The 12,390-nt window shown below is 65.6% G+C and overlaps 1 protein-coding gene across 8 annotated transcripts; it reads left to right on the top strand.

Moving 5' to 3' along the window:
* The first annotated feature begins 657 nt into the window (after positions 1–657).
* Positions 658–11,708, top strand: EMID1 (EMI domain containing 1). Of its 8 annotated transcripts, XR_010466832.1 has the most exons (16): positions 660–899; positions 3,152–3,265; positions 3,375–3,481; positions 5,751–5,837; positions 5,924–5,985; positions 6,116–6,242; positions 6,693–6,791; positions 6,934–7,071; positions 7,313–7,399; positions 7,475–7,527; positions 7,624–7,677; positions 7,802–7,846; positions 7,926–7,970; positions 8,504–8,588; positions 9,362–9,452; positions 11,137–11,708. XR_010466832.1 is itself a non-coding variant. In XM_065033905.1 (15 exons), the coding sequence occupies exons 1-15, from the start codon at positions 730–732 to the stop codon at positions 9,795–9,797; spliced, it is 1,374 nt and encodes a 457-aa protein (XP_064889977.1). In that variant the 5' UTR covers positions 659–729; the 3' UTR covers positions 9,798–11,122. The 8 variants fall into 8 exon arrangements, 7 of the variants coding, with proteins under 7 accessions (XP_064889979.1, XP_064889977.1, XP_064889976.1 ...); XM_065033905.1 differs by lacking the exons at positions 8,504–8,588; positions 11,137–11,708 and adding an exon at positions 9,703–11,122 and having other exon boundaries at positions 659–899; XM_065033904.1 differs by lacking the exon at positions 9,362–9,452.
* Positions 11,709–12,390: the final 682 nt, after the last annotated feature.

The raw sequence follows: 12,390 nt of genomic DNA on the forward strand, positions 1-12,390 counted from the left end.
CACACACAGGAACACACGCGTGTGCACCCAAGCACACACAGAAGCACACAGGTGTGAGCACCCATGCAGACACACAGGAACACACACGTGTTCACCCACGCACATGCTGATGCACACACGGGTGCACCCGTGCACACACACAGGACATGCACGTGTGTACCCAAGCACACACAGCAGCACACACGTGTGCACCCATGCACACAGAGAAGCACACATGCGTATGTACTCATGCACATGCACACATGCATGTGCTCCCATGCACACACAGGGACACGCACATCCGTGTGCACACATGCATGTCCCCACGTAGGTGGCCGTGGCGGAGCTCACACCCGGACACACTCGCTCCCATGGGGACCAGGGTGTCCCATTTGGGACCAGCCCCCCGGCTTCGTGTCCCCTCCTTGAGCTGAGCCCCCACGCCGGCCCTCTACCCCCCACCCCGGCTTCTTAGGCTGTGCCTCCACCGGGCCCCCCCACCCCGGGCCAGTGTCCCCCTTCCCCAAATTGTGCCCCCCCCCCCAAATTATGTCCCTCTTCGTGTCGATGCCGGGACACCGGTGCCGCCAGCGGGACACCGGGCCGGCGGGGCGGGAGGCAGAGGGGGGCGGGGGGTCCCTCCTTCTCTTCCTCCTCCTTCTCCTCCTTCATCCCTCCTCCTCCTCCTCCCCTCCCCCTCCCGCCGCCCCGCTCGGTGCCGGTGCCGGTGCCCGAGCCCAGCGGAGCGGCATGGCGGGCCGTGCCCGGGGGCCCTGCCCGCACCGCTGCCTGCCCCTGCCCGCACCGCTGCCCGCACCGCTGCCCGCACCCCTGGGGCTCTGCCTGTGCCTCTGCTGCCTGCTGCTGCCGCCCGCCGCCGGCTCCTGGAGCCCGGCCGTGCTGCAGCCCGCCGCCCGCAGGTACCGGCACCGGGTCGAGGAGCACCGGGGAGATGGAGCGGAGACACCGGGTGGGAGATCCGGGAACCGGGGGCACCGTGGAGGGAGCGCGGAGGGGGGTTGGGGAGATGGGGATGTGGGCACCCGGCTCGGGAGGCATCAGGTACCGGGGGGCTCTGTAGCGGGAATGGGGGCACCGGGCACGGGGCGCGGGGGGGATCATGGCGATAGGGATGAAGATGTCGGGGGGCTGAAGGTACCGGGAACTGGGGGATGTCGGGTCCCGAGGGGGACCGGGTGTTGGGGATTGAACGGGAGGGGATGCTTGGTCCGTGCTGCTGGGGCCACTGGGACTGGGGCTCACGGGGGGTGGTGCGGACTTATTGGGGTTAGGGGTTACTGGGGCCAGCAGGACTTACTGGGGCTGGGGGTTACTGGGGCTAGCAAGGCTTTCTGGGACCTTCTAGGGGGGTTACTGGGGCCAGCAGCATTTACTGGTTGTGGCATCACTGCTGGGGTTATCAGAGCTACCACGGCTAGCAGGATGCTGGGGCTACTGGGGCTACCGGGGCACACTGGGTCTGCTGGGGCTACCTGGGTATGCTGGGTCTGCTGGGGCTGGTGCAGGGTGAGTGGCCCTGGCCCCAGGGTCCTGCCCATCCCTGGGAGGTGGTGGGGGCTTGTGCTGCCCGGTTCTGGGGGCTGTGGTCCCTGTCCCCACTGTCCCACCCCGGTGAAGCAGCAGATAGGGTGGCGGGGGGGGGGGTTGTTTACAGGAAATCTTTGGCTCTGGCCATGTCTCCGGCACCGGATTGCCGGGACCTCCCGGTTCCGCTCGGGCCGGCGAGGCGACGGGCAGAAGCTGCCTCATTTCCCCTTCCCCTCCTGGCCAAGTCCAGGAAGCCCCCGGCACTTTGGCACCCCCTTACCATGTGTCCCCTCCCTGGATCCCCCCAGCACACAATCCAGCACCCACCACTTTGCTGTTGGCATTGGGGAACCCACGAGCACCGACCCCATCTCTTCCATCAGGCTAACACATTGCTGGGGTCCCGCATGCCCAAGCATGGGGGCACGAAGCCAACAGGCTGGTTTTGGAAAAGGGGAGTGGGATTTGGAGCCAGCCCCAACGTGGGCTTTGCCCCAGGTGTGCTCCTGCCCCGGCAGCAGAGCCCGGGCCCGCTCGGTGCACGAGTGCCAGCCCGGCAGCGGGTGGGCCGGGTCACGCCAGGCCATGCGAGCCCTCGCACGCCAATGCCCGCCAGCTCCTGCCCCATTCCCGGGGGAGAAACATTCCCCCACAGCCCCCTCTGCCAGGCAGGAGTTGAAACGGGCCAGGACCCATCCCCATCCCCGCGGGCATCCAGCGCAGCTGTGGCTGGCACCGCCGCTGCATCCTCGCCCCGAGACGGCGCAGCCGCATCCCGGCGCAGCACCCGTGCATGGGGAGCAGCGCCCAGGAAATGGATGCTCCCCCCGGGTGGGGGGACAATGCTAAGGGCTGTCACCCTGGGTAGGGGGACTGGAGGTGCCGCTGCGCCCCGGGACCCTGCTTGGCATGGCGGGCGGCAGCAGGAGCGTGCAGACAGCCCTGGCGGGCTCGGCGCGTTCGTGGCCCTGGCACAGCGCCCGCCTGGGAAGCTGCCCAGCCGGAAAGCCCTGTGCCACCCTGCTGTGTGTCCCCCCCCGGCACCTCCCAGACAATTGTCCCCACCGCCACCGCCTCCCTGCTCACAGGGGCCGTGCAGCACGGCAGCGCTCCCAAAAAGCTTGGATTTTGGACCCAAACTGCACAGCCTCAGAGTTTGGAGTCGCCGAGGGTACAGCGAGTCCTGCCTGCCGCGGGGATGGGGGCACTGGGTGTTGTGTCCCCATCTCTGCAGGGGGAAACTGAGGCCTGGGGGTGAATGCCCGGGGTGGGCAGAGCCTGGCATGAGGAGCCGGCGTGGGGATGGCAGGCGCCCGAAGAAAGGAGCCTTTGTGTGGGGTGGGCTGGGGGTGCGGGGGGGCTCCGGGCCCCGCTCCAGGCCAGCCGGCGCCAGCGCCGTGCCGGGCCCGGAATGCAGCAGGAATGTGGGGCCCCAGCCCCCCCCGGCATACCAGGGCAGCCCCCGTCCCTCGTTGGCACCCCAAAAACTGGAGGTGTGCACCTCCCAGGGCAATCTGTGGGGCAAGACCCCCTGGGATGAGGGGGACACACCCGGGTGACACTGCCACCTCTGCCAGCCGCACCGTGTCCCCCAGGCAGGGCTGAGCGGTGGTTTCCCTTCCAGCAACTGGTGCTCCTACACGGTGACACGCACAGTGTCATGCCACGTCCAGAATGGCACCTTCCTCCAGCGGGTCTTCCAGGGCTGCCGCTGGCCCCTGGCGTGTGGCGGGGGCAGGTGAGCGGTGTCGCTAGCGTCCCCTGACACCCCACATCCCATCCCCGCACCCTGGGGTGCCCCACTGCCCCACAGGGTGGTCTGAACACAATGTTCTGCTCTGCACCAGCAGCTACCGCGCCATCGTCCGGCCCATCTACAGGGTGAGCTACAAAACGGTGACGGCGCTGGAGTGGAGGTGCTGCCCTGGGCATGCCGGGGCCAACTGCGAGGAAGGTGGGAGCCATGGGAAGGGCCTCATCCTGCCCTGGCACTGGGCTCCCGGTCCTCTCCATGGCTGGGGGGGTGTCACTCTTGCGATGTGTCCCCAACCATTGGCATTGCTGGTGGGGATGGGAAGGGTGGGGAGGTGAGGGCAGGATGGCGAGATGGACGCATGTGTGGGTGGGAGGATGCATGGAGGGTGAAGGGACGGATGGGTGGACGGATGGAGAGATGGATGGACAGAGGGATGGATGGAGGGAGGGATGGGTGGAGAGATGGATGGATGGATGGGTGGAGCGGTGGATGGATGTTCTGTGTGGATGGATGGAGGGATGTATGTTCTTCTGGAGGGACGTATGTTCTTCTGTGTGGATGGACATTCTTCTGTGTGGATAGATGGAGGGATAGGTGTATGCTCTTCTGCCTGGGTGGATGGATGGAGGGATGGATGGATGTTCCCGTGGGTGGGTAGGTGGATGAGTGGATGCTCCCAGGGATGTGAGAGTGGATGGATAAATATATGTTCCCATGGATGGATGGATGTTCCTGTAGATGGGTGAATGGATGTTCCCCAGGAGGGTAAGTGGATGGACGGGTGTCCCTGTGGCTGGGTGACTTGCTGTGTCCATGGATGGATGAATGGATAAGTGGATAGATGGCTGGGGGGATGTTCTGTGTCAGTGGGTGGGTGGCTGTCCTGACCTGTGGGCAGGTGGATGGATGGAGAGGGGTTCCTGAGGGTGGGTGGGTGGCTGGATGGACAGACGGCCTGGCTGGGTGGGTAGGTGTGGTGTGGGTGCACAGGTGGGTGCTTGTCTGGATGTGCCTGTGGGTGGATAACTGGGAAGGTCAGTAGATGGGTGGGGTGCGGATGAATGGATGGATGGATGGATGGAGGGATGGATGGATGGATGGATGGATGGATGGATGGATGGATGGATGGATGGAAAGACAGACATTTCCGTCTGGGAGGGTGTGTGGCTGTGCCCGGGGATGCCTACCCGCTGTCCCTGCCTGCTGTCCCTGCCTGTGCCCGGCTGGCAGGTGGGCATCTGCCTATGTGCAGGCGGATGAATGGGTGCAAGGCTGTGCCATGCGTAGTGGGACGGGCCCCCCCAGCCTGGGGGAAAGTTCTTTGTCCCCATCATCACCCACATCCCCCTCCCCCCCCGTCTCCCAAGATAGAGCTGTGGGTCCCCAGCTCAGCACCGGCTCTGTGGGGCACGGGGGGCTCCGAGGTGTGGGGGCACCCTGGGGACAGTGGGGTGACACTGAGGGCGTGCAGGACAGTGGTTGGCACGAGGGCCTCTGGAGCCAGCTGGGTGGCAGCAGCGTAGGGGGAGGCGGAGGGGTCTTCCTCCTCCTCCTCCTCCTCCTGCTCTGTGCGTGCTTGGCCGGGTGCCCCACATCTGGGCCTGCTTAGGGCGGCGCTGGCTGTCCCCTGCAGCATGGCGGTGGCCGTGCCGGGGTGGGGTGGCCACGCGGGGGGGCACAATGCCACAAGCTCTGCTCCAGACACCCCGTTCCTGCCACACTGGGTGGCCCTGAGCCATTGTCCCCACGGTCCCTCGGTGGGGACTGGGCGCTGGGACCCTGCAATGGGTGGGGGATGTGGGCAGTGTCCCCAGGAATGTGCCCCCCCTTCAAAGCCACCCCTGAGCTGGGGCTGGGGGGGACGGGGTTCAGGGCTGTGGGGGGGCTTTGGGGAGGTTTGGCTTGAGGTTATGGGATGGGTGTGGGGGATCTGTCGTGTGGTCATGGTGGGGTTTTGATGGGTTCTGATTTGGGACCATGAGTGGTTTTTGGGGCGGATTTGGCATGTGGTCGTGGGTGGGTTTGGGGGGGTCTGACTGAGGGTTATGGGATGCATTTCAGGGGATCTGGTGTGTGGCCATGGGGAGGCTTGGAGGGGTCTGGTTCAAGACCATGGGTGGGATTTGGGGGATCTGGCTGGTCACGCATGGGTTCAAGGGGATCTGGCTTGAGGACATGGGCAGGTTTGGGGGGTGATCTTCCCAGGGGCTGTGGGTGGGTTTGGGAGGATCTGCTTTTGGACATGGGTGGGTTTGGGGGGGATTTGCCCTGGGGTCATGTGTGGGTTTGGGGCCCCAGGATCCCCCAGAAGTAAGGACAGGGCAGAAGACAAGGGATCCCCTCCAAACCGCCCCCACACTTTGGGGTGAGGAGCAGCAGGCTCTCCCATGGCCTTTTGGGGGGTCTCCCACCAGAGGTGGTGCCCTGGGAGGGGGTCCCCCCTTCCTGACCCCCCTTCCCTCGGCAGAGCCTCACACCTTCCTCGCCCTGCGTGACACCGGGCGCCCCAGCACTGCCCCGCGCCGGCCCCCCCTGCGCCCCACGGCTTTCTCAGGTGCGTGTCCCCCAAACGCTGGCATGGGCAAAGAGGGGTGGGTGCCCCCCACCCGACCACCCATGCCCCCCTTTGTCCCCCCGCAGGGTGCCTGAACTGCAGCCGTGTCGGCGAGCTGACAGCCCGGCTGGCCACCCTTGAGGCACAGGTGAGACCCCCGGGGTGCCACTGACCCCCACCATGCAGTGCCACCCCTTGGGGGCTGCAGGAACCTGGGCGGGGGTCTCACCTTGTGTCCCCCCATGCTGTGGCACCCAGCTCTCCCATCTCATTGCCAGGTGGCCCGGCTGGCAGTGGCTGAACCACCCCCCTCCCCGGCACCCCAAGGCAGCTCCCCGGGCAGGGGACCAAAGACTGGACAGCTCTGGGGATCCCCAGCTGCCCGTGGGAGCCCCGGGGATGATGGTAAGGACAGTGGCCCCCTTGTGTCCCCCCCCCAACCGAATCCTGTGGTGGTGGCAGTGGTGGCAGTGGTGGCAGTGGTGGCAGTGCCACCCAGCAGTATCACCTGGGAAAAGCACCCAGGTGTTATCAGGATTTGGGGGGGCACCCCTTCTTGGAGCCCCTCGCCCTGAAGGAATGGGCATTGGGGTGGCCCCCATCCCACCCCCGCTGTACCCAGGGGATGGTGGTGTCACATGGGGACCAGGCCAGCTCTGGGGTTTGCAGGGCTTTGCCCCCCATGCTTTGGTTTGGGGCAGGATGGGGCCCTTCGGGGCTCCCCCTGGACTGATGCTCCCCAGGGTTGCAGTGGGGACCTGTGCCTGGGTACAATGTGGGGATGGGGTGTGGGTGGGGTGCACCGTCCAAGGGGGGGTCTCTGTGTGCTCCCCTGAGTGTCCTGTTCTGCTGCAGGGAGACCCGGTTGGCCGGGCCCCCCTGGCCCCAAGGGAGACGCAGGAGGACGGGGACCATCAGGTGCTCCAGGGGTGAAGGGTCCAATGGGGCCACCAGGTAAGGGGGGACGGGAGCTCTGGTCGGGGGTTCCCAGTTCAGTGCCCAGGATCCCCCTCCTGCCAGGCAGATCTGGGGTGTTCGTGCAGCTGTTTTGGGGCTAGGGAGGGCTCAAACCTCACCCTGCTCTTCCTCCCCACAGGTCCCCCTGGTCCCCCAGGACCCCCCGGCCGGGATGGGGCCAGGGGGCTCCCTGGAGAGAAGGGGTTACCTGGCCCCCCTGGCCCCCCAGGACCCCCCGCCCCAGTGGGGCCAGTGATACCCCATCTAGCTGAGCCCAGTAAGGAGGGGACTAGGGGGGGACTGGGGTGGGGGTCTCCTCCCTAGGCTGACCCCAAGGATGGAGCGGGGGGGGCTGTACAGTGCCAGAGCATCCCTGCAATGGGGCTACAGGGTCTGGGTGGGGGCATTGCCCAGACGGGGGGTGGTGTGGCCAGGTGGTACTGGGAGCCCTGGGGGGGTCTGGGACCCTCTGGTGGGGGGGGTCTGGCCCCCACCCACCACCCTGTGCTGTTTCCAAGGGGACCCCCTCCTCTCCAACACCTTCCCTGAAGCCACCGGGGGCATCGTGGGTCCCGCTGGACCCCCTGGACCTGTGGGGCCGATGGGTGAGTTCCCCCCCTGCCTTCTCTCTGCCCCCCCAGCACTGCCAGGGCTGAGCTGTGCCACCCCTCTCCTTGCAGGTCCTCCCGGCCCTCCAGGTCCCATCGGGCCACCCGGCCCCCCAGGACCCGATGTAAGTGTTGGGAGCAGTGGGGTGGGGGGGGCACAGGGTGGGTTAACCCCCCCAGGCCTCCCCGGGGCTGATGACACCCGCCTTGTCCTTGCGCAGGGTAGAGCGGGGACCCCCGGAGCTGCTGGCCCCCCCGGGGAGAAGGGAGACAGGGTGAGTGCCCTCGTGAAACCAGTTGGGGAGGTCTCAGCTGGGGGGGGGCGCTGCTAGCATCTCTGACAGTGGGGGGCTGGCTCTGACCCCCCAAAGTGCTGACAGGTTCTCTTTATCCCACCAGGGTCCCCAGGGCCCCCCAGGCAGCCGTGGCCAGGAAGGGGCACAGGTACGTTGCTGGGTCGGGCCCCCCGGGCCGCAGCCCCCTCTGCCCCCCCCTGGCAGGCCCTCTCCTCTCTGTGTTTCAGGGCGAGCCGGGGCCCAGGGGCGAGCCGGGCGACAAGGGCACTTGGGTGAGTGGCACTGGGATGGCACAGGGGACACAGGGGGACACATGAACTGATGGGGTTCAGCCACCTGTGGGTGCTGGGGGGGCGGTGATGGGCGCGGGGGGGACCCCGCTCTCCCCCATGTCTTTATCCCTGGGCATGGGGTTCGCCACCCCACATCTTGTCCCCAGAACCCCAACATGGGGGTCCCCATCTGTCCCCACTGCCCACGTCCCACCCCTGGGACCCTGCTGATGGAACGGGGGTCTCTGGCTGTGCTTGCGTCTCTCCCAAATGCTGGATGCCCCAATGCTGGGGTGCTGAGCCAGTCCCCCCTGGGCAGAGGGGGCACAGGGAGGGCTCAGACCTCCCAGGGCCAGAGCTGGGGGCTGGTGCCTCCCCGCCCGGGTACCCCCAACTCCTTCTCCTGGTGTCACGGTGAGTCGAGGCATGCTGGGAGGTGGGGGGTATCTGTGTCCCCTCCGTGTCCCCGCCAGGGGAGGTGGCCATGCAGGGACCTGCCCCCCCCCTCACCCCAGTCCCTCTCTTCTCCCCAGGGGGAGGGTTTGCACCAGCTCCGCGAGGCGCTGAAGATTTTAGCAGAGAGGGTTTTAATCTTGGAAACAATGATTGGGCTCTACGGTGAGTAGGGGGGGGCCAGCCTAGGCCACGGGAGGGGACAGGGGCCCCCAGGGTGGCCCCCGCTCCATGGGGTGGCCCCCATCCCCGCTGGCAGGTCACCAGGCCCCCATGATGTCATGGTGGCCCTTGGCTTGGTGACATCATGGTGCTGCTGGGGATGTCCCTTGGCACCCCCTCCCCTCCGCTGCCAGGCAGGCATCAGGGTGACGCGTTGTCCCCACCTTGCTGCGGTGTGATGTCATCAGCCATGCGTGATGTCATCACCCACACTGTGCCATCACTGGGGACACTTGGAGGGCCAGGGGGCACCCCCTGCCTGCACCCAGTGCTGCCCCGCCAGGGACCCCCTGCTTTGGGCAGGGGCACCCATTTGAGTCTCCACCTTGGGGACAAGCAGGTGACCCCCTGGGTAGGTTGGGGCTCAGCGTGCTGCAGGGTGGCAGAAGGAACACCCCTGGACGGGGGACAGCCATGTCCCCCTTGGGGCACTGCTGGGGACATCAAGGGACAGCAAGGGACCCCTGGGCCCACAGGGATGGGGGAGCATCCCCCTGGGGCCATGGGCACCTCTTGGGAGAGCTGGCACCCCCTACCCATTGCACCGGCACCCCCCCGCCGGGGATGCACCCGCACTATGCAACCCATACCGTGCTACGCTGCCTGTCCTGTGCCACCCGTGCTATGCCACGCTGTGTCACCCATGCCCTGTCACCCGTGCCGTGCCCGCGGCGGGGCCAACGCGCGCTCTGCTCTGCTCTCTCACTCTCCCCCAGGCCAGTAGCTTCCAAACCCTCCTGCGGCAGCAGGCCCGGCTGGAGGTCCTGGCTAGAAGGGTCACCTTGCTGGAAGCCATCATCTGGCCAGGTAACCGCACCACCGTCCCTCCTCCCCTCCCCGCATGAGCTGGGCATGCCGTAGCCCCCCCAGGAGCGGGCATGGAGCACGGGGGGCTGGAGGCCCTGGGAGCAGGTCCCTGGAGTCCCCCAGGGCCAAGGGAGACCATGGAGACCCTCTTGGGTTGAGAAGGATGACCATGGAGACCCTCTTGGGCCAAGGGAGACCTTGGAGCTCCCCAAGGATCAAGGGAGCCCCTGAAACCCTTCTCAAACCAAAGGAGACCAGGGAGCCCCTCTTGAACCAAGGGAGACCATGGAGACCCTCTTGAACCAAGGGAAGTTCTGGAGCTCATTGGACCAAAGAAAACTGTAGAGACTCTTTCAAACCAATGGAGACCATAGAAACCCTCTTGGATTGAGAGAGGCAACCATGGAGACCCTCTTGGGCATAGGGGAACCCTGGAGCTCCCTGAGGATCAAGGGAGCCCCTCTCAAACCAAGGGAGCCCCATGGAGACCCTCTTGGACCAAGGGAGCCCCTGGAATCCCCCAGATCCAAGGGAGACCATGGAGACCCTCTTGGACCAAGAGAAACCCTGGAGCTCCTTGGACCAAAGTAGCCCATCTTGAACCAAGGGAGATCATGGAGACCCTCTTGGACCAAGGGAGAGCCTGGAGTTCCCCAGGGTTCAAGGGAGACCATGGAGCCCTTTTCACACCGCGGGAGCCCCTGGAGCCCCTCTTGGACCAAGGGAGACCATGGAAACCCCCTTGGACCAAGAGAAACCCTGGAGCTCCTTGGACCAAGGGAAACCATGAGGCCCTTCTTGAAATAAGCAAGACCATGGAGACCCTCTTGGATTGAGAGACACAACCATGGAGACCCTCTCAAACCAAGGGAGATCCTGGTGCTCCCCAAGGTTCAAGGGAGGAGACCATGGAACCCTTCCCAAAGCAAGGGAGACCTATGGATAACCTTCATGATCAAGGGAAACCCTGCTGCTCCTTTGGCCAAGGAAGCCCATGGAGTTCTCCAAGGACTGAGACCATGGAGAGTCTCTTGGCTTGAGGAAGGCCTTGAAGCTCTTTGGACCAAAACAGTTCCTTGGAGCCTCTCAAGCCAAGTGAGACCATGGACAAACTCTTGGATTGAGAAGGATGACCATGGAGAACCTCTTGGACCAAGGGCAACCATGATGTTCCTCTTGGAGCTGCTCTTGAACCCAGTGACCCCCTGGAGCCCCCTTGGCCCAGAGGAGACTCTGGATGCCTTGGAGGGTCCTGGAGCCCCCCAGGGATGATGGGAGACCCTGGAACCCCCTTGGCCTAAGGAGCCCCTGGTGCCAGAGTGCCCAGCGGGGGGCCCAGCAGGTGCCCCCCACCCTCTTTCCCCCCTTCCTGCTCCTCCACCTTCCAGCTGCGCTTTCCTGCAGGGGGGACGCCAGCTCTCAGGGTGCTGGCGGGGGGTGCCAGGCAGGGGTGCCAGCCAGGGGGGTCCTTGTATGTGTGTGTCCCCCCAGGTCCCAGTGTGTCCCCACCCCGAGTCTCAGTGTGCCCCTCCCAGCATGGGGGTCCCTGGGGGCAGCCAGAGCCATTTCTGTGGGGCAGGGGCCCCCACCCATGGCACCCGATGCCGTGACTTTGGCGGGGGAGGGATGTATCTGTCACGCCCCCACTCCCACCACTGACCTCTCTCTCCTTCCCTCCCCACAGAACCAGAGCCCGGCTCGGGCAGCGCCCCCCCCGGCACGGTGACACCCGGGCCCCCCCGCGGCAAGCGCGGCAGCGGCCACCTCCCCTACCGCATCGTGGCCCCCCCCCGGCGGCCCCCCGGCAAGCAGTGATGGAGCCTGAGGGGGTCACCCCCTGTCACCCCCCTGCCCCGTGCCCACTACCGTGCTGGTTTGGGCAGGAACATCATCCTGGGGGGGGGCAGGATGGGGGTCACCCTCCCATGTCCCCCCGGCCCTGCAGGGCACTTGGTGCTAGCTGGTGGCACGGCACCAGCCCCCCGTGATTTGCCCCCCGTCACTGCCGCTTGAACCCCCTTTGTGGGGGGGGGGCAAAGGGGTGCCAGAGCCCCTCCTGCCCCTTTTCTGCCCCCACCCCCGGTGCAGCTCTTGGGGGTGCTTCATCCCTTCCCCACCCCCACAGCCCCCCCATGCTGGGGAAGGGGCTCAGGGGGGTTGGCAGTGGGGAACCCCCCTGGCGGGGACCCCCTGTGCCACATGCTTTGTCCCGCTGCTTGGGGACCCTTGAGGTCATTAAATGCCTCCTGAACCCCTGTCCTGCAGCATCACTCAGCGCCTTGGGGTCCCCTAGGGTGACATGGGCACCCATGGGTGCTGCTGTGGGGACATGGGTGGCGGGAGTGGGTCCCCTCTGCCCACAGGGGGTGGCCTGGGGACACTGGTGGGTGTCACTGAGTGTCCCTGGTGCTGGCGTGGGATGGGGCCATGGGGAGGTGGGATCCAGGGGACACACGGCTGCGCTGTGCCAACCACCCACAGTGTGCCACCATGGGACACCCCCGTGTCACACCACCCATAGGACACTGAGACTGCGAACTGGCTGAAGGAAAGAAGCCAGAGAGTCGTGGTCAATGGGGCAGAGTCCAGATGAGGCCTGTATCTAGTGCAGTGCCTCAGGGGATAGTGCTGGGACCAGTATTATTCAATATATTCATCAATGATTTGGTCAAGGGAATAGAGTGACTGTCAGCAAGTTTGCTGGTGACACCAAGCTGGGAGGAGTGGTGACACTGGAAGCTGTGCTGCCATCAGAGACCTGGACAGGCTGGAGAGCTGGGCGGGGAAAAATTTAATGAAATAGAACAAGGGCAAGTGTAGAGTCTTGAATCTGGGCAGGAACAACCCCAGGTTCCAGTGTAAGTTGGGGAATGACCTATTAGAGAGCAGTGTAGGGGAAAGGGACCTGGGGGTCCTGGGGACAGCAGGGTGACCATGA

This window comes from Columba livia, chromosome 17, assembly GCF_036013475.1.
Source record: "Columba livia isolate bColLiv1 breed racing homer chromosome 17, bColLiv1.pat.W.v2, whole genome shotgun sequence".
Lineage (NCBI taxonomy): Eukaryota > Metazoa > Chordata > Aves > Columbiformes > Columbidae > Columba > Columba livia.